At 37.6% G+C, this 27,275-nt stretch overlaps 1 protein-coding gene across 3 annotated transcripts in view; it reads left to right on the top strand.

Moving 5' to 3' along the window:
- TNPO3 (transportin 3) overlaps positions 1-27,275 on the top strand; it is a 77,778-nt gene that overhangs the window by 15,421 nt on the left and 35,082 nt on the right. For 2 of the 3 annotated variants that reach the window (XM_015071071.3, XM_015071073.3), the window contains 7 exons: positions 13,483-13,683; positions 14,648-14,721; positions 16,190-16,346; positions 21,494-21,637; positions 24,062-24,237; positions 24,688-24,826; positions 26,472-26,618. In XM_015071071.3, the coding sequence (XP_014926557.1) occupies positions 13,483-13,683; positions 14,648-14,721; positions 16,190-16,346; positions 21,494-21,637; positions 24,062-24,237; positions 24,688-24,826; positions 26,472-26,618 (1,038 nt within the window). Of the gene's footprint in view, positions 1-13,482; positions 13,684-14,182; positions 14,266-14,647; positions 14,722-16,189; positions 16,347-21,493; positions 21,638-24,061; positions 24,238-24,687; positions 24,827-26,471; positions 26,619-27,275 lie in introns of those variants that run through there. The other variant, XM_053218107.1, reaches the window with a different exon arrangement.

Raw genomic sequence — 27,275 nt, forward strand, 5'->3', positions numbered from 1 at the left:
CCTTGAGTATATTAATTAGCTACTTAATTTTTTTCAAACGATTTATTTTTAATTTTTTAAATGGTTTTTTAATTTTGAGAGAGAGAGTGAGATCTGGGGAGGGGTAGAGAGAGAGCAAGACACAGAAGCAGGCTCCAGGCTCTGAGCTGTCAGCTGAGAGCACAGAGCCCAGGGTGGGACTCAAACTTGTGAAGTATGAGATTATAACCTGAGTTGAACTCAAACACTTAACTGACTGAGCCACCCAGGCATCCCCCCAAACTATTTATTTTGACAAGTTCATAACTTGAAAGAATTGTACAGTGAACACGGATAAACCCTTTTCCTCAATTTGACAGTGCTCCATTTGCTTCTCTCTGTCCTTCTGTGTATGTATCTTTTTAATCTTTCATAAGTAAATTGAAGACCTTATAATGCCGTTCCCCTAAACAGTGACATTTATCTTGTCAGAACAAGGACATTTTTCTAAACTAAACTGAAACCATTGTTATGCTCTAGAAATTTAACTTTGATATAATGGTATTATCTAATATGTAGTCTATATTAAAATTTCCCAGTTGCTTTTAAAGTGTTTCTTTTTCTTTCTTTTTTTTAATTTTATTTTTTTATTTTTTAAAGTTTATATCCAGATTAGTTAACATATAGTGCAACAATGATTTCAGGAGTAGATTCCTTAGTGCCCTTTACCCATTTAGCCCATCCCCCCTCCCACAACCCCTCCCGTAACCCTCAGTTTGTTCTCCATATTTATGAGTCTCTTCTGTTTTGTCCCTCTCCCTGTTTTTATATTATTTTTGTTTCCCTTCCCTTATGTTCATCTGTTTTGTCTCTTAAAGTCCTCATATGAGTCAAGTCATAGGATTTTTGTCTTTCTCTGACTAATTTCACTTAGCATAATACCCTCCAATTCCATCCACATAGTTGTAAATGGCAAGATTTCGTCCTTTTTGATTGCCGAGTAATACTCCATTGTATATATACACCACATCTTTATCCATTCATCCATCGATGGACATTTGGGCTCTTTCCATACTTTGGCTACTGTTGATAGTGCTGCTGTAAACATGGAGGTACATGTGTCCCTTTGAAACAGCACACCTGTATCCCTTGGATAAATGCCTAGTAGTGCAATTGCTGGGTCGTAGGGTAGTTCTAAAGTGTTTATTTTTCTAATCTAGGATTCATTCAAGGAAAATGCATTGCTTGTAGTTGGTCTTTTTAGTTCTTTGGGGTATTTTTGTTTGTCTTATGATAATGGCATTAAAAAACCAATCCAGGCTCATTTTGTCTTTGGTTTTAATGTGCCCTGCTATTTGGATTTGTGTCATCATTTTCTCATGGTTGCATTCAGGTGAAACAATTTTTGGAGGAATACTACATGGATGATAATTTATTGTTTCCAGTGAATCACATCAGGAGTAGCATAAAATCTGTTCCATTATTGGTGATATTAAATTTTACCACTTCGTTTAAGGCATCCTAGTTGTTTTAGTCCATCTAGATATGTTATTTTCTATTGTCTGTTTCTTTTTCTTTTGTTGTTATTACTAGTTTTGCTTTTATTTGATAGTGGATATATTGTTTATGAAAAGTTTAACAGATCATAAATGATGTTTTCCACTTGACATGAGTTCTTTTGCTTCTGGTGGATCTTTATAGTAGGGCCAAATCCCTTTAAGAAGAGATTGAGCAGATTCTAAACTGTGTTTGTTTGTTTGTTTCTTTCTTTCTTTCAGTGGGTAACAAAATTTACCATTTTAACTATTTATTTTTTTTTTCCTTTGTACACAAACTGCATTCTATATTTCTATATAATTTCCACAAGTTGAGTGAGTTCTCATCTCACATTTTTTTTAATGGTGCATACAGGTTGTTTTGTTTAATTTATTTTTAAAATTTACATCCAAGTTAGCATATAGGGCAACAGTGATTTCAGGAGTAGATTCCTTAGTGCCCCTTTACCCATTTAGCCCATCCCCCCTCCCACAACACCTCCGGTAACCCTCAGTTTGTTCTCCATATTTATGAGTCTCTTCTGTTTTGTCCCCCTCCCTGTTTTTATATTATTTTTACTTCCCTTCCCTTATGTTCATCTATTTTGTATCTTAAAGTCCTCATATGAGTGAAGTCCTATGATATTTGTCTTTCTCTAATTTCACTTAGCACCATTTTAACTTCTAAAGTACACATTCAGCGGCATTAAATACATTCACATCAACGTATTACCATCACCACAATCCATCTCCAGAACTTTTCATCTTCTTCAACTGAAACTGTACTGAACAGTAACTCTCATTATCTTCTCCTTTCAATGCCTGGCAATCAAAATTCTAACTTTGTCTATGAATTTGACTACTCTAGGTACTTCATATAAGTGGAATCTTACAATATTGGTCCTTTTGTGTCTGTAGCTTTTAATGGTACTTCCTTTTTAAGGCTGAATAATAATCCATTGTATATATATGCCACATTTTGTTCATCTGTTCATCTGTCAGTTAGCATTTGAGTTTTCAATGTTGGCTATTTTGAAATATGCTGCTATGGGATGCCTGAGTGGCTCAGTCTGTTGACCCTCCGACTTTGGCTCAGGTCATGATCTCGTGGTTTGTGAGTTTGAGCCCCACGTCGGGCTTGCTGCAGTCAGCCTGTCAGTGCAGAGCCCGCTTTGGATCATTTGTCCCTCTCTCTCTCTGCCCCTCCCTCACTTTCTGTCTCAAAAAATAAATTGAAATATGCTACTACGAACATTGGTGTGTTAATATCTGAGTCCCTACTTCCCATTGTTTGGGGCATATACTCAGAAGCAGAATTGCTGGATCATATGGTAATTTTAAGTTTTTGAGGAACCGCCATGCTGTTTTCCATAGTGGCTGTACTATTTTAAATTCTCACCAGCAACGCACAGTTTGCCAGTTTCTCCACATCCAATACCATTTTGTTTTCTTGATAGTAGCTATCCTAATGAGAATGAAGTATCTCATTGTGGTTTTGATTTACATTTCCCTAATGAATAGTGATGTTGAACATTTTTTTATGTGGTTATTGGTCATTTGTGTGTCTTTTTGGAGAAGTGTCTATTCAGGCCTTTGCCCATTTTTTAATTGGGTTGTTTGAGGGTTTTTGTTGTAGGGATTCTTTATAGATTCTGGATATGAACGTCTTATGAAATTTATCATTTGCATATATTTTCTCCCACTTGTGTGTGGCCTTTTCATATTTATCCTGTCTTTTGGTGATAAGTAGAAATTTTAAATTTTGATATAGTCCAGTTTATCTTTTACTTTTGCTGTATGTGCTTTTGATCTGAGAATCATTGCCGAATCCAATATTCATGAAGCTTTTCCCCTATGTTTTCTTGTAAGAGTTTTATAGTTTTATAAAAATATTTAGTTTGTGATCCTTTTGGGGTTAGTTTTTGTATATGATGTAAAATAAGGGTCCTGTTGTCCTTGTTGAAAATCATTTGACCAGATATGCAAGGATTTATTTCTGGGTTCTCTATTCTGTTGGTCTTGTGTCTGTCATATGCCAGTACTACACTTTTTTTTTTTTTTTTAATGTTTGTTTATTTTGAGAGAGCACGCAAGCAGGGGAGGGGCAGAGAGAGGGAGAGAGTGTCCCAAGCAGCCTCCACAATGTCAGTGCAGAGCCCAGTGCGGGGCTCAGACCCACAAACCGTGAGATCACGCCTGAGCTGAAACCAAGAGTCAGATGCTCAACCAACTGAGCCACCTAGGTGCCCCCAATACCATACTTTTTTTAATTGTGGCCAAAAACACATAACATGAATTTACCCTCCCAGCAGTTTCCAGGTATGTGGTATAATATTGTCAACCACATATACATTGTTGTATAATAGATCCCTTGAGCCCCACTCCCATTCTGCCTGACTGAAATTCTAGACATACTGAAAAATACCCCACCTCACCCTCCTTCTGGCCCTAATTTTGACTGCTTTAGATACCTCATATAAGTGGAATAATGCAGCATTTGCCTTTTTGTGACTTACTTGTTTAACATAATGTCCTCAAGGTTTATTCATGTTATAGCATGTAATGGTACTTCCTTATTTTTTTAAGACTGAATAATATGTCATTGCTAAGTATATACCACATTTTATTTATCCATTCATCTGTCAATTAACATTTGAGTTGTTTTCAACTTTTGGCTATTGTGAACAATGCTGCAGTGTACATGGGTGTGTAAATATCTTTCTAAGATATATATCCAGAAGTGGAGTGTTGGATCATATAGTAATTCTATTTTTAATTTTTGAGTAACCTCCATATTGTTTTCCATAGCATCTGTGCTGTTTTATTTACATTTACTGTTTTATAACAGTGCACAAAGAGTTCTAGTATCTCCACATCTTCACCAACACTTATTTTCTGTTTGTGTTTTTTTTTCTTTTGATAGTGGCCATTTAACAGGTGTGAAGTGATATCTAATTGTAGTTTGGATTTACATTTCCCTGATTACTAGTGATGTTGAGCATCTTTTCATGTGTTTGCTGGTCATTTTTATATTGTCTTTAAAGAAATGCCTTTTCAAGTCCATTTTAAAATTGGGTTATTTGGTTTATTTGTTTGGGGTTGTAGAAGTTCTTTATATATTCCTGACATTAACCCTTTATCAGATATATGGTTTGCAAATAGTCTCTCCCATTCCATAGGTTGCTTTTTCACTTTGTTGATTATTTCTTTTGCTATGCACAAGCTTCAAAGTGTGATATAGTCTCTTTTGTCTATTTTTACTTTTGTTTCCTTTGCTTTTAGTGTTATATCCGTGAAATCCTCATCAAAATAATTGTCATGAAGTTTTCCCCCTTATGTTTTCTTTGGGGAGTTACAGTTTTCAGGTCTTATATTTAGGTCTTAATTTAATGTATTTTGAGTTAATTTTGTACATGGGTCCACCTTCTTCCTTTTGCATATGGATGTCTACTTTTCCCAAGTCTGCTTGTTGAAGAGATTCTCCTTTCCCCACTGTGCAGTTTTGGCACCCTTGTCGAAGATAATTTGACTATATTTGTGGGGGGTTATTTCTAGGCTCTTTGTTTATTCCATTGGTTTATCTGTGTCTTTATGCCAGGACCATACTGTTTTGAGTATTCTGGTTTTATAATAACTTTTGAAATTGGGAAATGTGAGACCTCCAACTTTGTTCTTTTTCAAGACTGTTTGGGCCCTCTGGGGGTCCTTCGAGATTCCATGTAGATTTTCTGATGGATTTTTCATTTCTGCTAAAAAACATAATTGGGATTTTGATAGGGATTACATTGAATCTGTAGATGGCTTTGGATAGTATTGACAATAATAGTAAGTCTTCCAGTCCTTGCACACAGGATGTCTTTCCATTTATTGATGATGTCTTTAATTTCTTTCAGCAGTGTTTTGTAGTTTTCAATGTACAAAACAAGTCTCTTTGCCTTCTTTCTCCATTCCTGAGTATTCAGTTCTTTTCAATGCTATTGTAAATGCAATTTTCTTAATTTCCTTTTCAACTTGTTCATTGTTAATGTATAAAAACTGATTTTGGGGTGTTGATTTTGTAGTTTCCAACTTCGCTGACTTCATTTATTAGTTCTAACAGGTTTTTGAGGAAGCTTCAGGGTTTTCTACGTAGAAGATCATGCCATATGTGAGTAACCATCATTTTACCCCATCCTGCCTAATTTGAATACCTTTTATTTCTTTTTCTTGCTTAATTGCTTTGGCTGGAACTTCCAACACAATGCTGTGTTGAATTTACATGGCAAAAGTGGGGATCCTTGTCTTGTTTCTGGTCTAAGAGTTTTGAAAAGCTGTCAGTGACCATTGAGTAAGATGTTCATTGTGGGTTTTTCATATATGGTTCTTTTCTATGTTGAGATAGTTTCCTTCTTTTCCTAGTTTGTTGAGTGTTAAGTTTTGACAGATGCTTTTTCTGCATCAATTGAGATGTTTATGTCTTTTTCTCCTTCATTCTTTGATTTTTGTATGTTGAACCACCTTGCATTCCTTGAATAAATCCCACTTGGTCGTGGTGGATAATCCTTTAATGTACTGTTGAATTTGGTTTGTTAGCATATTCCTGAGGTTTTTTGCATGAATATTTGTAAGGGATATTGGTCTGTAGTTTTTTTTTTTTTTTTTTAATGTTTATTTTTGAGAGACAGAGACTGTGCAAGTGGGAGAGGGGCAGAGAGAGAAAGGAATAGAGCTTCTGAAGTGGGCTCTGTGCTGACAGCAGACAGCCCAGCGTGAGACTCGAACTCACAAACCATAGAGATCATGTCATGAGCCAAAGTTGGACATTTAAACGATTGAGCCGCCCAGGTGCCCAGTCTAGTTTTCTTGTAATATCTTTGGCTTTAGTATCAGAGTAGTGCTCTCTTCATAGAATAAATTAGGAAGTATTTCCTCTTCTCTTCAATATTTTGGAAGAGTTTGAGAAAAGTTGATTTTCCTTAAATGTTTGGTAGAATATACCAGTAAAGCCATCTGGCCCTGGGCTTTTCTTTATTGGAAGATTTTTTTTTTTTATTGGAAGATTTTTGATGACTGATTCAATCTTTTTATTATAGTAATATAGTCTATTTAGATTTTCTATTCCTTCTGGATTCAGTCTTGGTGCATTGTATGTTTCTGGCAGTTTATCCATTTCATCTAGACTATCCAGTTTGTTGGTATATAGTTCTTCATAGTAACCCTTAAAATCTTAAAAAAAAATTTTTTTTAATGTTTATTTTTGAGAGAGAGAGAGAGCACGCGAGCATGGGGGAGACAGAGACAGAATCCGAAACAGGCTCCAGGCTCCAAGCTGTCATCACAGAACCCGATGCGGGACTTGCACCCATGAACCTTGAGATCTTGACCTGAGCCGGAGTCAGACGGTTAAGCTACTGAGCCACCCAGTCACCCCTCTTAAAATCTTTTTTTTAATTTCTGTAAAATTGGTGGTAATGTCCCCATTTTAATTTTATTTCTTTTTTCTTAGTTAACATAGATAAAGGTTTGTCCATTTTTTGGATCTTTTCAGAGAATCAAATCTTTGTTTTTCTATTCTCTATTTTGTTTATCTTTGCTCCAACTTTTATTCTTCCAATATTTATTTTTTGCTAGCTTTGGGCTAAGTATGTTCTTTTTCTAGTTCCTTAAGGTATAAGGTTAGGTTGTCGATCTGAGATTTTTTTTTTTTTCTAACATAAATGTGTGTAACTATAAATTTTCCTCTTGGGGCTGTTGTTGCTGCATCTCAAAAATTTTGAGGGGCGCCTGGGTGGCTCAGTCAGTTGAGCGGCCGACTTCGGCTCAGGTCATGATCTTGTGGTACGTGAGTTTGAGCCCCGCGTCGGGCTCTGTGCTGACAGCTAGGAGCTTGGAGCCTGTTTCAGATTCTGTGTCTCCCTCTCTCTGCCCCTCCCCTGTTCATGCTCTGTCTCTCTCTGTCTCAAAAATAAATAAACGTTAAAAAAAAAAAATTAATAAAAAAAAATTTTGGTATGTTGTGTTTCCAGTTTCTTTTAAGATATTTTCAATTTCCCTTCTTGTCCCATTGGTTGTTTTTAGTATGTGTTATTTTTGGGCCATGTGGCTGGCTCAGTCAGAAGAGCATGCTATTCTTGATCTTGGGTTCGTGAGATATTGGGTGTAGAGGTTACTTTTAAAAAAAGTCTAAAAAAGATGCTTGAAAAATAAATCTTTGCACTCCTACCCCCAAGTTTAACAGTCCACAAGGAAGTAGTGTTTTGTTTTGTTTTGACTTTTGATTCTGCCCTTCCTTTTGAGATCTCTATGTTTGTTTTATTTATTTTGAAACATTTATTTTGAGAGAGAGAACGAGTAGAAGAGGGGCAGAGAGAGAGAGGGAGTGAGAGAATCTCTAGCAGGCTCTGCGCCAACACCACGGAGCCTGATGTGGGGCTCAAACCCATGAACTGTGAGATCATGACGTGAGCTGAAACCAAGAGTCAGATGCCTAACCAACTGTGCCACCCAGGCTCCCCAAGATCTCTACTTTTAAAGAGGTAGAAAGATGTAAGTTAGAAATATAGATAACCCAGAATGATACAATTGGAAGTTTTACTGGTTTCTGCCATTCAGATTAAAGCACAGTATGGCATTCATTGTACAATTAATGAACTTTTCCTTTTTTTGTAATTTTTTTTTAATGTTTATTTTTGAGAGAGACAGAGCATGAGTGGGGGAGGGGCAGAGAGAGGGAGAGACACAGGATCTGAAGCAGGTTCCAGGCCCTGAGCTGTCAGCACCGAACCTAATGTGGGGCTCGAACTCATGAACCTCGAGATCATGAGCTGAGCTGAAGTCGATGCTTATCCCAGTAATGAACTTTTACATTGAAGTTTTTAGTTTGTTTTGTCGCTCCAGTTTGGTTTTTAAACACAGATACAGAAAACAGCATGGGACGAATGTATAACCTGGTAAATTACTGAATGTGGGTATCCATATAGTTACCACCCAAGTCAAGAAATAGAACTCTACTGGCCATTCCAGAAGTTTTCCTTGTGCTTTGTTTGACATAACTGCTTCCTTCTCCCTAAAGGTAACCGCTGTCCTTTGATAGTAATTCTTTCTTTGTATTTCTTTATAGTTTTTAGTCTTGCTGTGTTGTTGTTGTTTTTTAAGTTTATTTTTTATTTATTTTTATGAGCGAGTGTACGGGGAATCACAAGCAGGCTCTGTATTGTCAGCGTGGAGCCTGATGGGGGGGCTCGAACCCATGAAGCATGAGATGGTGACCTGAGCTGAAATCAAGAGTCCAACAATCAACTGACTGAGCTGCCCATGCACCCCTGTTGTTGTTTTAATATTTTTTTTTTAAGTTTTTAACGTTTATTTATTTTTGAGAGACAGAGAGATAGAGCGTGAGTTGGGAAGGAGCAGAAAGAGAGGGAGACCCAGAATCTGAAGCAGGCTCCAGGATCTGAGCTGTTAGCACAGAGCCCGACGTGGGGCTCGAACTCACGGACCATGAGATCATGACCCGAACTGAACTCAGACACTTAACCTACTGAACCACCCAGGTGCCCCTTAATATTTATTTTTGAGAGAGAGTGTTTGTGCATGCATGAGCTGGGGAGGAGCACAGAGAGGGAGACAGAGGATCCAAAGCAGGCTCTGTGCTGTTAGCACAGAACTCTATGCTGGGCTTGAACTCAAGAACCGTGAGATCATGACCAGAGCCGAAGTCAAATGGTTAATCAACTTAGCCACCCAGGAGCCCCTTGCTGCTGTTTTTAAGAATATGTGTTTTGAGTGTCTTTTAATCTGTAGGTTCTCTTTTTAAAATTTTTTTTTTCAATGTTTATTTTTTTGGGGACAGAGAGAGACAGAGCATGAACGGGGGAGGGGCAGAGAGAGAGGGAGACACAGAATCGGAAACAGGCTCCAGGCTCTGAGCCATCAGCCCAGAGCCTGACGCGGGGCTCGAACTCACGGACCGCGAGATCGTGACCTGGCTGAAGTCGGACGCTTAACCGACTGCGCCACCCAGGCGCCCCTGTAGGTTCTCTTTATATATAGATTATTTAACTGTTGAAGAATCTGGGCCATTTGACCTGTTGAATTTCCTAAGTGTGGATTTTGCCAGTTGTATACTTATGAGTCAGTTCTAGTCTCCTCTGTATTTCCTGCAAATTGCCAGGGGATCCAGAGACTTGGTGACATACAGATTTGATCCTCTTGTCATTCTGGTATCCTCTTTTATCAAGATGCACATAATATTTGGTGGTTTGTTCTTGTGATCTACTGTGAAGCAAATTACCCTAAAACTTATTGACTTAAAACAAAAATCCTTTTATTGTATCTCTTAATTTTGTAGGTCACATATTCTAGCAGGGCTCTGTAGATGATAATTCTGTTCCATGAAGTTTGGTGGATGGGCTGGTCTGGAGGTTCTAAGATGACTTTGTTTACATGCCTGACACTCTGGTAGAAATGGCTGGAAGGCTGGACTTAGCTGGGTTCCTCTTGTTTACATGTAGTTTTAGGTGTCTTTACATTGTCTCTCCAGCAGAGTAGTCCGAGTTCTTACATAGTAATTGTCCAAGAATTTGTGGACATGTATTAAGACCAATAAATATTTTGGGGGGATGCTTTGATATACCCTGTTTCTTTTTAAAGTGCACTGATTTTATCCCCCATCCATGAATCTTGCTGTAGCAATTATTACTGTGGTATTGAAATAGTGATTGTCTATTTTTCTCATTCCTTCTTACATTTATTAACTAAGCATTCTTCTGTAAAAAAAAAAAGATGTCTTACATCTTACAGATAACTTCTCTGCAGTTATTTATTTGATCATTATTCACATCATTGTGGACTCATGGGTATTTGTTTTGTTTTTGAGTTACAACCCAACACGATCGTAATAATCTACTTTCTTACGCTAGGTTTTTTATCTTTGGCCATTGAGCCCTTTCATGTTGGCTTCTATGTCCTTTGGACTTTAGGCTAGTTTTAAAAATGTTTTTCTAGGGGTGCCTGGGTGGCTCAGTCGGGTGAGCATCTGACTTTGGCTCAGGTCATGATCTCACAGCTCGTGGGTTCGAGCCCCACGTTGGGCTCTGTGCTGACAGCTCAGAGCCTGGAGCCTGCTTCAGATTCTGTGTCTCCCTCTCACTCTGCCTGTACCCCGCTCATATTCTGTTTGTCTCTGTCTCAAAAATAAACGTTAAAAAAAATTTTTTTAATGTTTTTCTGGCCTACTTTCCTTGTAAAGATGTTATTCTGTTCATTATTTTCTTTTTCCTCCTGTAGCTATATAGCATTTGACCTCAGTTGTTTTTTTGTGTGTGAAATTAGTCTTTCTGAACTTTAGGAGGTGTGGTTAAGGGTAGTATTTTCATCTTCAAAGAACTTCGTTTTCTGTTGTTTTCTGATAGTATTTACAAATATGGTAGTTTGATTCCTAAGATTTCTTAGCTTTGTTACCTTCTCCTTTTCTTCCTTTGTCTCATTTTACTTGTCCTGCATTATTTTGATTCAGTTCACAGCACTTGTCCTCAGTTTGGAGTCCTATCCTGTCCTTCCAATTACAAGAGTTTATAGAAGCTAGACTGCACCATCTCCTTAGATTTTATGTAGGCCTCTTCTACTCAGCTGCTTTTGGATTAGACAAAACTCTTCCACTTTCAGTTCTCAAATTGTCTCTCTGTTCTTTCTTTCCATTGAATATCTTTTGGCTCTATAGGTTTTCCTCTGCTCTTAGATCCATTAGATACCCTGTTGTTTTCCTCTGCTTCTGCTTTTACTGAAGCTGAAACTACACGGGTCTTATAGATGTTACTGGTTTGTCTCCAGCAACTTTTATTTTGGGGTTCTTAGAGATAACTAAATAATATCCGGTTTTGTTTTAAATGTCCATAGTGCTTTAATTTTGTTCGTTAATTGGTGTGTTTTTATGAGGGCATTTATGGAGATTACAAGGCTTCATAGAATCTTTCTGCAATTATTTTTTTTTTTTAATGTCGGTTTGAGGGGTGCCTGGCTGGCTCAGTCAGTAGAGCATGCAGCTCTTGATCTCAGGGTCATCATTTCAAGCCCCATGTTGGCCATAGAGCTTACTTTAAAAAAAAGAAAAAGAAAAGATTAGGGGCCCCTGGGTGGCTCAGTTAAGCGGAACCTGGAGCCTGCTTTGGATTCTGTGTCTCCCTCTCTCTCTCTGCTCCTCCCCTGCTTGCACTCTCTTTCTCAAAAATAACCATTAAAAAAAAAAAAAAAAAAGACTGGACGCCTGGGTGGCTCAGTCGGTTAAGCGTCCAACTTCGGCCTAGGTCATGATCTCACAGTTCCTGAGTTCGAGCCCCGTGTCAGGCTCTGTGTTGACAGCTTGGAGGGAGCCTGGAGCCTACTTCAGATTCTGTGTCTCCCTCTCTCTCTCTGCACCTCCCCCGCTCATGTTTGTATTCTGTCTCTGTCAAAAATAAATAAACTTAAAAAATTTTTTTTAAAAATAATAAAAAAAAAAAGACTCGACTATAAAATATCAGTTTGAGCAAAATATATTTTGATGTCATTAAACTACAGGTGTGCTTGAGTTACTGGTTAGATACTGAATAGCTAAAAACTTAGGTGACTGGAAGATTTTTTGTGATACAATGTTTCATGCTTATTTTCCACCATCTTATTTGAATGCTAAAGGTTTGGTTTTTTTTTTTAAGAATTTTTTTTAAGTTTATTTATTTTGAGAGAGAGAGAGAGGGAGAGAGAGAGAACATGAGGGGGGGGGGGGGCAGGGAGGGAGAGAGAATCCTAAGCAGTCTCAGTGAGCACTATTAGTGCAGAGCCCGATGCCGGGCTCAAACTCACAAACCCCATGAGATCATGACATGAGCCGAAACCAAGAGTTGGACGCTTAACTGACTGAGCTACCCAGGTGCCCCGAAAGCTCAGTTTTATGTTAATAAACCTGTCATGAATTTCAGGGTCTCTCTGTTTTCAGTTTACTTTGGGAATTTGTGCAGACCATTTATTCTACCTGTTTCTCTTCCTTAACTTTTGTTTATCTTTGGAAAGATCTTGAAGAATCATTATTATTACTTGTGAAGTACTCTAGCATCATAAGAAATTGACTAGGCAGATCTATGTGATCTCTTTTCACAATTGCCTTTACTCCTGAACTAAGATTGAAACTTTTTCTTCAGTTCCTATTGCCAGACATTTTAGCCTTCTCCCAAGAAGAGGCAGTTTAGTAGAATTAGATTAGAATTTTATCAGTTGTTAATTAGTTGTCTACTGTGTAGTACTGGACTTTGTTCTCAAAGTTATCTTTCAAAATAGAACTCTCTTTTAGAACTGTGCCTGGCTATTAGAGACCAATTCCTGTGCTTTTGTTCCATTATTATTTTAATAGATATGTTTATTTTCTCCTGTGAAAATGATTTTAGCATTATGTGTAGTACTATGCCAAACATAAATACATCAGAAAATAATAGAAGTATGAGAAATATTCACTTGGGGTGAGATAATTTTTTTGCTGTCTTATTCAGGAACTAAAGACTGAAAGGTAGGCTTATTGAGACCAATATGAAATATATTCTCCTATTTATAGGTATATTAAAATGGTTTCTAGACTCCATTCTCAGAGTGAACAAAAGTTTATTCAGGTGGAAAAGAAACATCCAACGTATAGATAGGTTTGGAAGTTACACAGTGCCAGTTTTAGTAGGAGCTTTTGGGACTTTTTTTCTTCATACTCTCCCCCCTACACAATTAATGATTCTGATCAGCAAGATTAGATCTGTTGACCTGATTGATAACTCTCATGCCTTCCCAGAATGAGTCAGAAGAATTTAGGTAATACTTTTGTTGAACAGGGCCTATAAATACATAGTTTGAGGTATTGGCTGAATTAGTGGGTGATTTAGCTTGTCAGATTTTTGTTATACTTTGGTCTATATGTGTTTTTATGTGTATTGAGATACATTAAAATTATTTAGTAAAATAATCTTTAAGACATTTTTGTTTGGTCTGCTTTCAGGTTCATGCATGGGAGATTTCAGACCAATTGTTACAGATCCGACAGGATGTGGAATCATGCTATTTTGCTGCACAGACCATGAAAATGAAGATTCAGACCTCATTTTATGAGCTCCCCACAGACTCTCATGCCTCTTTACGGGACTCATTACTAACCCATATCCAGAACTTGAAAGACTTGTCACCTGTCATTGTAACGCAGGTAAATCCTGTGCTTCTCATTAGGGAAATTTGTAAGGTCATTTGGATTCATCAAATTAATTTTGATTGACATTGCTAGGCCATGTTAAGTAATGTTAACAACTTTATTACAGACTCATTGCTATATTCTTAAGTGGATAGAAAGTGAAAATGTAAATCTTCTATATTGATCTTAGAGTTCATTTGATTTAAAACCAATTTAAATACCAGAAGTGGGGGAGGTGAGTAGAAGTTTTCACAGGCAGGAATGTGCCCTTCCCCCCACCCCACTGTTAAAATTGCAGATGATAAAAGTACTGTTTACTGTTCTGGGTCAGAAGTCTACATAGTTGCTTTAAAAAAAAATCCTTTCTGGATCAATTGGCTGGTAAAATTCTCATGAATGAAATAGTGAACCATCTGACCTTTTCCCCTTAGACTGGGAAATACATTGGAAAGGAAAAGTGGAAGCTTTAGTGAATACATACTCACATGTGTTCTCTGCCTGGCGTAGAAGTGCCCTTGAAGAGGAAGGAGGCTTTTGCCTAAGGCTTCAAGATGAGAAATGGAAAGAGAAGGGAAATGGCATTCCATTACTTGAGAAGTGAGTCAAAGGGCTGACTTTGTCAGTAGCTTTGGCCTTTTGGCAAAGTATAATTTATCTGTCCGTGAAGTTCTATGGTATTGCCAAATAAAAGTAAGTATTAATGTATTCTGAGGAAAATCTATAGTGTGTTCTTTCTGGCTTCTTTTTGTTGTTTTGGTTTTTTCATTTTTAGAGGTTAACTTTTTAAATCCTAGCAATTGGTAGCCAGCCCAGAAGAGTTTACATGGATATGTAGTTGTGGAGGTGAGGAGAGGTAGGGGGGTGTCAGTCTTCGTTGTCATATTGTTTGGAAAAAGTTTAGTTTCTTTGCTTGCCAACTAGTGTTGATGGTAACCCTGTATCTGTTCATCGATTCATTTATTTATTCTCTCTTATTCAGCTGGCTTTAGCAATAGCAGATCTTGCACTACAGATGCCTTCCTGGAAGGGATGTGTGCAAACATTGGTGGAAAAGTAAGTTGTACTGACTGTATACTAGCATTTGGAATAACTATTAAGCTACAAAGAGAAATTTGTTAGCATTAGCTAGACATTTGGAGTATTTTCCCAAACCCTTAATGTAGAATTATTTATTATTAACTTTTGTTGGATTAAAAGAAAATCATTTAAAATTTAAGTATTACAGAAGTATGTTGAGTGGGACATAAAAGGCCCTTAAAATTACACACACATGTTCCTTGAATTAACTGCAACAAAGTCTTTCGCGGTCTTGTGGGTCACTCCCACTAACTGACATGTCAGCAGTTCTATAAAAACATTGTCAGAATGTTTTAAGATTATTAAATTGAAAGTCATATGAGGCCCTGGGTGGCTCAGTTAGTTAAGCGTCCGACTTTGGCTCAGGTCATGATCTCACAGTTTGTGAGTTCGAGCACCACATTGGGCTCTCTGCTGTCAGTGTGGAGCCCACTTGGGATCCTCTGTCTCCCTCTCTCTGCCCCTCCCCCATGCGTGTTTTCATCTCTCTCTCTGTCTCTCTCTCAGAAATAAAAATGAACATTAAAAAATTTTTTAAAAGTCATTATGCATAAAAGTTCTTATTAATTGGGGTTTGTTTCTTATCTGTTCAAAAGGACAGTATCATTTTTAGATACACAGAGCCTGCTACTTTGAATAAAAGCATTTCCTCATGGTCTTGGCAAGATAATCTTGGTATTTGCTTGCATTTTGGTTAAGAAAATTATTTTTGAACAAAGTGGATGTCCTTTTTACTACAGTGCATCATTAAGGCCTTTATATGGATAATTTATTTTTTTTGTTTTAAGAAAATGTTTACTAAGAAAATTAACACATGCTTCTTGAAAAAATTCTAATAGTATGGAAGGTTTCAGGGTAAAAGCCTTTCTGTCTCCCTATTCCTATATTTCATGAGTAATCACTATTAATGATTGGCTGTATAGCCTTCCAGACTTTTAAGCATTTTAAAATAAGTGCATATACATTTTAATGTACTGTGTATTCATTTGTTCATATGTAATATATTCCATATACTTTTTTTTACTTAATACATTGTGGACATCTTTTCATGTTAGGACATAGATATTTCATTCAGTATAATGGCTGTGTATGTTCCATTGTATGACTGTCTGTAACCTTTTTTATCCTAACTATGGAGGACCTTTATATTTTCCCAGTTTTTTGTTATTATAAAAATACCACAGTGCATATTTTTGTATACTTTGCATGTGTATGTGAGATTTTTCTGAGAGAGAAATTTCTGGAAGTGGAATTGCTAGGACAAAGATTATACAAGTTGAAATTTTGATCTCCAGATACCTCTCCAAAAAATTACGTATATATCTTTTCCACTTTAGCAGTAGTAAAAATGCTGCTTTTGTAGGTTATTCTGAGGCCTGTTGTTATCTTATGTGATTATTTTCTGACTTTAAATAACTTCTGTCTCTCCCCTTTTCTTTTCCAGATACAGCAATGATGTAACTTCTCTGCCTTTTTTGCTGGAGATCCTTACAGTGTTACCTGAAGAAGTACATAGCCGTTCCTTACGAATTGGAGCTAACCGGCGCACAGAAATTATAGAAGATTTGGCTTTCTACTCGAGTACAGTTGTATCTCTATTGGTGAGGAAGCTTAAAATACTAAGTTGCTCCCTAGAGGCAAAAAGCCATGGTTGTTATTTTCTAATTCAATATCAGTATTGTGACCCACACCTTCATTCCCAAAGAATCTGAGCCATCAGCAATCCTGCTGTTTTTTGTTGTTGCTTCTGTGGTTTTACATTAATCTTTACTATTGAGCATGAATTACTAAGAAACTCTCTAGAAAATTCTCTGGGTTCCAGACCAAGAACTTCTTGCTTCCATTGTGTAGAAGGAACTCAGTTTTTCCTTGGTTTTTGGGATCAGTCACTCCAGCCTACAGATTAACCCCCTGCCCTTTTTTTCCCTATTGGTTCAGTGGCATAAGAAGCCCAAATTGTCCAGGTGGTGGACTTTATTCCAATTTACTGGAATCATGTTTGTGTTTTCCTGGTGGAAGCATTCCTTCCTTGGGGACCAAGATCTCAAAACCAACAGAGCTCAGATTCACTGTTTACTATACATCCTTTACCCTGATATGAGTTCCTTGATTAGACAGGATTCCATGATGGTTGGATATGGCATTCGGTGAATCCATAAATGATACATTGCCGACAGAAGCATTGCAAGCAGGGAAGGCATATCCATATCCAGAATATGAGTCTCTTCCTTCCTTTCTTCCTATGAGTCTTGTCCTTCAAATCTCTGCTTCCTTTGTGATAGAAGTGCAACATAATCAGTCAATCTGGTTCCTATGGCTGATGGTGCCATTTTAGGGACTCAGTGTTGGTCTCTGCTGTTGGCAGGTTTGATACTCATCAGTAGTTTTAACTTAGTGGAAGTCCATGTTAATTCTAGTGTAGCCTCCATCCCTGCTACTGTGGCCACTTTGTTTATGAGGCCATTGAGTAAGCACTGGGTGGCTGGGGAAAGAGACTGATATTATGGAGTTTGTCATTTTGTCCCTCTGTCATTGAAAGATTCCTCTGTATTCACACAGGACAGAAATCACTCCACAGTCTGTGCCTATTTGTATACCATTCATATGTACTTCTGCCTCAGACTTCTTGTCACCAATCTTCTGACCATGCTTCTTCCAAATCCCTGATCATCCATAGCACTGAAAATTGTCCATAAATGCATGTAGATCCATATTTTCTTTTTTTTTTCCTTAATATTTATTTATTTTTGAGAGAGAGAGAGAGACAGAGTGCAAACAGGGGAGGGGCAGAGAAAGAGGGAGACAGCATCTGAAGTAGGCTCCAGGCTCCGAGCTGTCAGCACAGAGCCCGACAAGGGGCTCAAACCCACGAACTGTGAGATCATGACCTGAGCTGAAGTTGGACACTTAATCGACTGAGCCACCCAGGTGCCCCATATTGTAGATCCATATTTTCAGTCATCTCTTACTTCACATGTGGTGAACAATGAATTCTATTGCTTGAAGTTCTGCCCATAAGAATTTTTCTTCAACCACTCACTGTCCTTCACTACAGCCCCTATGTGGGCCTGTAATTCTGCAGCTGTCCACCTTTAGGTGATACCAGCATGATGTTGGACAGATCATCTGTAATCCAAGCTTGAGTTTTTTTCTTTAGTTATCTAATTTTAAGGAGCATCACTAGAGGCAGGAAGCAACAGGCATGGATTGAGGGAGATGAATCAATGCAAGAAGAGTTGGTGTCAGAGGAATCTGATCTACCTGCTTTTGCAACTTTCTTACACCCTTTTGAACTCAGTCTCTTATATTCCATATCTGTTCAATGACAGGTTGCTGTTATGCATACCCAACCTTATGTTTAGGTAATTCACACAATACTCAGTTCATGATGGGAACCTCAGGCATATGTTTAATCTCTGCCAAGAATCAGTAGCAAGCCAGAAGCTTGTTTCTCAAAAGAGAAGGTATAGGTTTACTCCCAAATCCTAGATATTTGTACTGTGATTTTCCTTCCTATTGGTACTTCTCAGGGGTGCCATATACTTATTAAATCCAGACTCTCTAGGAAGTACATTCATATCAATGAGTTTACCTCAGTTTAGTGGTATATTCCAGTGTCTCTTGGTCTAACACCCTTAGAATCACTTCCGCATATGTTCTCTAGGTTTCTTCATATACATGGTAGCAAAGTTACAGAGTTCTCTTAGTAAGTTATTTCCTCTGTGGGTACCTGTCCCCTGGAACGTGCTAAGATTTGGCCATAATTATGGGTGGCGCAGGAAATGGTTGTGGTAGGTCTTGAAGAGAATAGGCATCCCTTTGAAAGCACCTATCTTAGATAAGGTTATTACAGGGCTTTCCAGCTGAAGAAGGCATCTTCTCAGACACTGGAAGGCAGACTACTTCTAGTAAGGGAGATGAGATGTGGTAATCTCGGAGTTCAAGATTGTTTCATTAGGGTCCAACCAGATGTCTCCATTCCAAGTTTCAGAATCCCATGCCTTACAATTTCCTACTTTCCACATGAGAAATATTATGAGATTGTGATTTCAGCTGTTGTTTGTAATTCAGCAAGCCACACAATTTTGTGTATAAATATTAGCCCTGTAGCTACACAAAATAAGGGCCTCATTTACAGTGGTTGTGGAAGCTTTGGTTCTCAGACTGTGGGTTAAATTGAGTTAAGGGACCCGAGCTTGTCATTTTCTTTGTTTCATTTTTTTTCTTTCTTAAAGTTTATTTATTTTTGAGAGAGAGAGAGAGAGAATGAGAGAGAGAACTAGCCGGGGAGGGGCAGAGAGAGAGAGGGACTGAGCATCCGAAGCAGGCTCTACACTGACAGCAGAGAACCTGACTCAGGGCTCAAACCCATGAACTGTGAGATCATGACCTGAGCTGGAGTTGGATGCTTAACTGACTGAGCCACCCAGGCACCCCTGTCATTTTCTTTTTGTAAGCACTTAAGTGAAGTCAAAAGAATCCACTTGACACTACAGTCCTTACAGTCATCATTACTGGGACAGTGGTCAAGTGCAGCAGCCACTTGGACTCTCCAGTCATATGCTTGACTAACACTTCCTCGTAATTGACAACAGACAATAGCTTGATTTGTTGTGATGACATCTGAAAAATTTTTCCCTGTGGTACTTAATAAACTTAATAAGGTCTATAATTGTGTCATGTCGCTTGTCATGTTACAGAATCTAGAAAATGAAATTAGTCCATAATTGCCAGGAAAAATAGGCTGGCTGTAATCCAAGGTACCAAAGACCTCTTAAAACCTTTTTCATGGTTTCCCCCACATTCCCTTATTCGTTCTATTCCATCTCATTTTGTCAGTATTATACTTTTGTCTTCTATTCAGGGGGAGCCATTCCTAAACATTGTGTTGAACTTTTAAAAATTTCAAATATTATTCTTTTTTTCTTACAGTTGAACTGAGCCTGTCCTCTAATATATTTTTTTCCCTTCATTTATGCTTCATTTTGTTAATCCAAGATCAATTCTTACCTCTGCTATATTTTTACTGGTGAACTCTTCTGGCATTTACCTTTCAGCTTTTGAGGCTTTGCTTTAAGAGACAGTTCTGTTTTGTTTTGTTTTTTATTCAGAGACAGAGTTCTCAATAATATAGTTCTTCAAAAAAAATTTTTTTAATGTTCTTATTTATTTTTGGAGGAGAGACAGAGAGACAGACAGACAGAGACAGAGCATGAGCGGGGGAGGAGCAGAGAGAGAGAGGGAGACAGAGAATTCGAAGCAGGCTCCAGGCTCTGAGCTGTCAGCACAGCACCCAGTGCGGGGCTCGAGCTCACAAACTGTGGGATCATGACTGGAGCCGAAGTCACACGCTTAACCAACTGAGCCACCCAGGCACCCCAATAATATAGTTCTTAAAGAGGAACCCAGGGTAACTTAGTTCTGAAGCGTTATGGTGTGTGTTTGATTCAATTAACAGATTTTTTTTCCCTTCAAAGCAACTAGATTTAGATGTAGGGTTTTTCCAAAATTCTGTTTTTGAGTCAGAAGTTAGAATGTATAGTCATTCTATACATTCCATTTGTAAACATCCTGTCTTAGTAAATTGAAATGTCATTCAGGAAGTGTTGTAAAGGCCAAATGGTTCTGTAATGACTTTACATCAAGAGCTTCATCAATTCAAGTTTATGTGTGGTTGCAGTGAACTTAACTTGAATCATTTCTGTTTTTCTTCTTTGATTTCAATTCAGTTCAGTACAATTGATACTAATTGGGAAGTATGAATTATAATTGCCTGATGATACTGCAAACATAAGGGGACTGTGGCTACCTAGAAGTACAAGGGTCAACATTTAGACCACTGTGGGATTCTGTACCCCAACACATGCCCCCCAAACCCCATGGCAATTATATTTCTAATCCATTACTTGTAAAAGTTATTTTGAAACATTTTTTTAATCCAGAAAAGGTTACATTACACTTAATTTTGGAAAAAAATGTACATCACAAAAACAGTTTGCAGAGAGAAACAGTGGTGAGTTTTAGTCTGAGTTTTCATTTTATCTCTTTTATCAACCCACCATATTTATAGTAGAGTCACTTTATGTGGAATGGCGTATTTGCTAGAATGTTCAAGTGCTGAAGCTGAAACATCAGCTTTTCATGTGGGGATGTACATTAGTCGGGCTAGCTTATTTTTATTCTGTAAAATCAACTGCATAGACGAGTACTATTTTAAAGACACTTTTTAAAAAATGCTTATTTTGAGAAAAAGAGAGCGTGCATGAGCGGGGAAAGGGGCAGAGAAAAAGGGAGAGAGAATCCCAAGCAGGCTCCACGCTGTCAGTGCATAGCCTGACAGGGGACTTGATCCCATGAACTGTGAGATCATGACCTGAGCTGAAATCAGGAGTCGGACGCTTAACCGACTGAGCCACCTAGTTGCCCTTATAGACAATTTTTTGATGAGATTACATTAATGAAGAAGTGGGATCTAAGAAACAGTTATTTCTGAAACACAGCTATTTTGAGGGAAGTCTGTAATCTATCTCAGCTTCCCAGTTGACAAAGTGGAGATAATAGTGCCTGCCTGTAGCTTTAGTGGGGATTAATGAAGAGTGTTGAGAGCAGCATCCGACACTTACAAAGCACTTTTGACTGTTAGCTGTTATTATTATCCTTCTCATTATTACACCTATAAGGTGATTGGACCTAGTGGTTTAAATATAAAGTTGGGCATTATTTAACTTTTTTTTTTCCTTTTTTTCAGATGACCTGTGTAGAAAAAGCAGGAACAGATGAGAAGATGCTTATGAAGGTCTTCCGCTGTTTGGGAAGTTGGTTTAACTTAGGAGTTTTGGACAGTAACTTCATGGCTAACAATAAGTTACTAGCACTCCTTTTTGAGGTTTTGGTAAGGAATGGCTTTGTTTATGAAAGTATTTCTACCACATAGTCGCTTTCGGTAATAACTAACCTTCTGGGACATCGTGTTTTCAGATTTCTGCACGGTGATTGGAAGGTGTATAGTAAGAAAGCAGCAGTGTCCCTTCCTTGTTACCAAGTACCAAATTAAGGTATTAGTATTAATACTCAGAATAGAATGTAGTTAGATTTAATAGGAAAGCGGTCTTATACATAGGATCCGTGATTTACATATTAAGCTCTAAGTAACAAAAAACCATTGGTCTCTTTTTACCTGTTTTAAAAATATAATAATGGTCATTGGGTCTCAGACAGTTATAGGTGAGAATATTATCTTCGCAATTGAGATAGTTCACTTAAGCATCAGGGTTCACTTAAGCATAGGGTAGATTTAGGGCTTTTGAGATTCATGGAATAAACAGTAGTATCTTTTTATATATTTATGCATGTCTTCCATAAACTTTGAAAGTGATAATGCCTCCTAATACATTCCTTTGTCTTGGTAGATAGGACTAAGCAAGCATGTGGAATAAGACTACTTTTTAACACAAGGAACAGCAATATCTCAAGGACGTATTGAACAGGTCTTTGGAGATGGGAGTGACTTTGTCCCGTTTTCCTGGATAGTTACCTTCCGTGAAGTCATTAGTATGGAAGCTCTGTGGATACTGGTTGTGTGCTGGTGCACTACTATTTAGAAGATGGTAGCATGATACTGGATTGATACTGCTGTGAAAAGAAAAGGAAAAAAAGGAAGGCATATTCAAGGAGACATTTTTGTGTTTCATTGTTGTCCGTGTATTTATGCTGCATTCTTGCATCAGGAGCTAAGACTCAGGAAAGTTAGGATGCTAATAATTATTTTGCTATCATGTCTATTGATGCCCTACCTTAGTAATGGTAATTTGTGTTCTCATGTCACCAAGTTGTGTGAAGAGTAGTCAGTATAAAATTAAAATCCCACTGTTGGCTGAAAAATTTATGATTATGATTGATTACATATGAAAGGAGCACAGTCTAGAATCCACTTCAAACTCAAGACAGTGTTACTTCTGGGAATTAAGACTGGGGTAAGGAATGAGCTCAGTAGTGTGCCAGCATGATACCATCTTCTCTACTGATCCGGTGTCAGGACTTCTCTGCCACTTAAAAGAAGAGTGATTTTAGGGTCAGGGTCAAATATATTCTCATTCTTCTTAGATTCATTGTGGTTCAAAATCATGGCATATTTCAGTTTGCTTTATAGTTTAACCACAACTTTATTATAAATACAGCCTTTTCTCCCATAGTTCTTTTTTAAAAAGCTTTTACAAATATGATACTTCGTATAACATTACAAAAGAATAAATTTGAACATTTAATTTTTACAATGTAGTAATAATCAGAAATATTTATGAATCTACCTCTTAACCTAAGAATAATCTAATGAATGATTTACATATATCTGTGTGTTCTCCTGACCTTGCTAGTACAGCTCTGGAGATTCTAAATGTCCTTGTATTTTATTATTCACAGAAGACTAATATGCCTTTACTAAATTTATCCATCCTCTCAACTGTATTCTCCTGAATAGAAACCCTAGAGGTCTCGCTCTTTGAACCTTCTTCTGATCTGCTCTAATTTGTATCAGTTGCTCTTTAGATCTGCTCTCCAGCTGTCATCTTGGAACTTCTCTCTACTATGCTTCTGGATTGGGTTGTTTCTTGAACCTCCTTAAATACCTTCCTCAGAAGGATATGTGGGAAATAAACTTTGGATTTTTGCATTCCTGGGAAACATTTTTATTTTGCTTTCGTTCTTGGTTGGTGGTTTAACTAGATATAGAGTTCTAGGTTCAGTATTTTTTCCCTTCAAGATTTCCCAGGCCTTTCTCTCTTGTATACTCGCAGGCATCATTGCCAATGAGAAGCTGAATAACTGATCTTTGCTCCTTTCAAAGTTACCTTCTCCTCTCATCCCCAGAAGTTACAAGAACCTCCGTTGAACCTTGATATTCTGAAATAGTATGATAATGTGTTAGGTATGGGTGTTTGAGACTTGTTGGATGCTTTTATTTTAGGTAGTACTTGAATATCAGAAGAAAAAAAAAGATGGAAAAGATTTCCACAGACTAAAACAGGGGGTGGGGAACACATGGCATTCTGTTTGAAGGAACTGGTATGGGGGAGAAAAAACATGGAATTTTAGAAGTCATGTGACTGTGATTAAGGTACAAAAAGGCTGATTTGCTTGGCTTATAGGGAAATAGAAATAGGACAGGGAAGATTGATGAATATTGTCTGATTGAAGGCCATGACTGTTAGGCTATACATTTAAAGTACATGTTCAGAAACAGGCTGTAATTGTTTTGCTAGTACTTGGATTACGGCCCAGTGATCATACTTCATACTTCCCCATTCCTGCTATCTCCCAGCAACAAGATAAGACTTCATCCAACCTACATGAAGCTGCTTCAGATTGTGTGTGCTCAGCTCTCTATGCCATTGAGAATGTGGAGACTAACTTGCCGTTAGCCATGCAACTTTTTCAAGGAGTCCTGACATTGGAGACTGCATATCATATGGCTGTGGCACGTGAAGATTTAGACAAGTGAGTAATTCTTTCAGGCAGTAGCCCTGGGTTCCATCCTTCGTGATTCTTTATGACTTTATTTGTAAATAAAGACACCACATCCTAAAGATGGTCTACTATTCTCAACTGAACCTAGAGTGGTAAATTGGATGCAAAAAAAGAGATTGTAATCATGGAAGGGATCCTCACAAAGGATAAGGCTCCAAGAATTAGGGGTGAACTTTGGAGTATCAAGTATGATTTGATAAGGATTTAGTAATTGAGAATTTGAACTGACTTAAGAGTCATTTGCTTATCTGTATAAAATATAAAAAAAAGGTAGCTGTTAGGGAGATTTGGATACAACATAGCAAATAATCACCACATGTCCCTTAGGGTAAGGATCCTTTTGTTGATTTAATTAACTGAGTCTGTACGTATAATACACAGATTTCTGACGTGGTGTTCTCATTACTCTTTCATCTACAGAGTTCTGAATTACTGCCGTATTTTCACTGAACTGTGTGAAACTTTTCTTGAAAAAATTGTTTGTACTCCAGGACAAGGTCTCGGGGACCTACGAACTCTGGAGCTGCTGCTCATTTGTGCGGGACATCCTCAATATGAGGTAGTGTCTATATTATGCTAAAGCCACTATTCTCCCAAGCTGTATGTTGCATATTACCTATATTCCATTGCCACTCGTCCCGCTTTTTATTTGTGGGAAACTGTAGTCTTATTTTTGATAAATGTGATATAGGAATTTCCTCTGTATTGGAGCTTATTCTTTTTAAATTATATTTGGGTTTCTGCTTTGAATTCTTTTCTGTTTTCTTACCTGGTTAGCTGGGCTGACTGCCCTGGGCACCTTAGGGAACCCATTAGAAAGAAAGTGTAGTACTTTTTTCCTGAGTCCCTTCTCTACTTCCAGTTATTCTTTTTAGAGCTTTACAGCTCATATAAAATCTTCACTCTGCATCTATAAGTTTTAACATCCAAAGTTTTTCTCCAAATTGTGGGTGGGAATGAGAAAGAGACTGAGGAGTGCCTGGGTGGCTCAGCTGGTTAAGTGTTAACTCTTGGTTTTATCTCAGGTCATGATCTCACAGTTCATAAGATCAAGCCCCCTCTGCGCTGACAGCATGGAGCCTACTTGGGATCCTCTCACTCCTTCCCTCTCTCTGCCCCTCTCCCACTTGTGCACATGCGTGCTCTTTCTCTCTCTCAAAATAAATAAACTTTAAAAAGGTGGGGGGAGGGATTGAAAAGATTTAAAAGTCTATATTCCAAAATCTCTACAATACCCTGCCTCTTAAAAGAGTTGGCTAGATTTTTAAAAATCTTGTTTATTCAAGAAATTTTGCCTCCTCTTAATAGTGTAAGAAGTGAGAAGGAACTCCCAAATTGGATATTGTTTTAAATAGATCTGTTTTGGATCCTTGATGGGAAAAGGGTGGTAAGGCCCCTCTTAGGGAGAAGCACAGGAGTGCTGTGATTCTCATCCCTTTGTCTCTTATTACATAAAAAATAATGTTTATTTGTTTGGCTTGATCTCATGAGGATATCTAGATTTGGATGAAACGCAAAACATTTTGGGGAGGAAGTACAGCACTATGTAATAGTTATCACTCTTTTAAATAGTTCCTGAGGAAGATGAACTGTGGATAAAGTCCCAGACTCTTCCCTTTCTGTCCCACTTAAGAAACTAGGGGAGTAAAAATGACATAAGGTTGGTATTATCAGGGATTTGCAGATGGTTTGTCTGGCAAAAGGTGTGTTAATCTCAAAACGAAAGGATTTTAGGGGCACCTGGGTGGCTCAGTCAGTTAAGTGTCCGAATCTTGATCTTAGCTCAGGTCTTGATCTCAGGGTCATGAGTTCAAGCCCCACATTGGGCTCTGCTCTAGGCGTGAATCCTATTTAAAAAAAAATAAATAAATGAAAGGGTTATAGATTTGAGAAAAAATACTTTAAAAGAGACTTCCATTTCTGTATCTGTTTCTCTAAATTCAGAATCTACTGTTGAGAAGTTATCAGCTAAATATAGGGACTGCATAGCCAGTCATCCTAAATAGAGTTTGGGTCCTAACATGGGAAGATAGTTTGGGAGGATAATAATAAATCTGCTAGAGAAAACAGGTGCCTTCTTAACTTCTACTCATAATATTTTAAAGTATATATTCTTTCCCATAAGGCTCTGGTAATAAAATTGTCTTCATATTCCATTCCTTTTCTGATTCAAATAAATCTTTTCTTTTTCTCTAATTTGACAGGTAGTAGAAATTTCCTTTAACTTTTGGTACCGACTTGGGGAACATTTGTACAAAACTAATGATGAAGTTATTCATGGAATCTTCAAAGCTTACATTCAGAGGCTGCTCCATGCCTTGGCTCGACACTGCCAGCTAGAACCAGACCATGTAAGTTTCCTTCTCCACTTCTTCAACTCTTAGTTTCCTACACTTTTCATTGCTAATTTGAAAATGAACTGAAAAAAGGAATCCGCAGGTTTTTTATCACTGTAGCTTACACTGAAGGAATCAATACCAGTATAATGAAGAATATAAAGCTTATATAGAAAGAAATCAATTCTGCTGAGCCAGGAATCCTTCTCCTGGGAATTTACCTTAAATAATTTTAAAGAAAAAAAAAAATGGCTATTTTGTGTACAAAGCATTATCTGTAAAATAAAAAAACGGTGAACTCATGTACAACAGTATTAAGAAGAGTTACGTAAATTATGATGCAGCAACTTGATGGACAATTATGCAACAGTTGAATGTAGTGACTTCTGAAGTAGTAGGAGTTGGTTTGCTAAATGAAAAAAATCAGAATGTAAAACTTTATATGCTGTATTTTTAATAGTATAATAGTATAGTGTATAATGTTTAATAGTGTAATAGTATAATTAAATAGTATAATGGTTGGTTTAAAACTAACACAAAAGTAAAGTATTGGAGGAGGTGGAGAGTTATATATGATTCCCCCCCCCCCCCCCCCCACAAAATACACATTTTTCTTTATACTGATTTTATAACTTAAAATATAGGAATAATCTACTTGCCTAGAAGAATATA

Source organism: Acinonyx jubatus, chromosome A2 (genome assembly GCF_027475565.1).
Source record: "Acinonyx jubatus isolate Ajub_Pintada_27869175 chromosome A2, VMU_Ajub_asm_v1.0, whole genome shotgun sequence".
NCBI lineage: Eukaryota > Metazoa > Chordata > Mammalia > Carnivora > Felidae > Acinonyx > Acinonyx jubatus.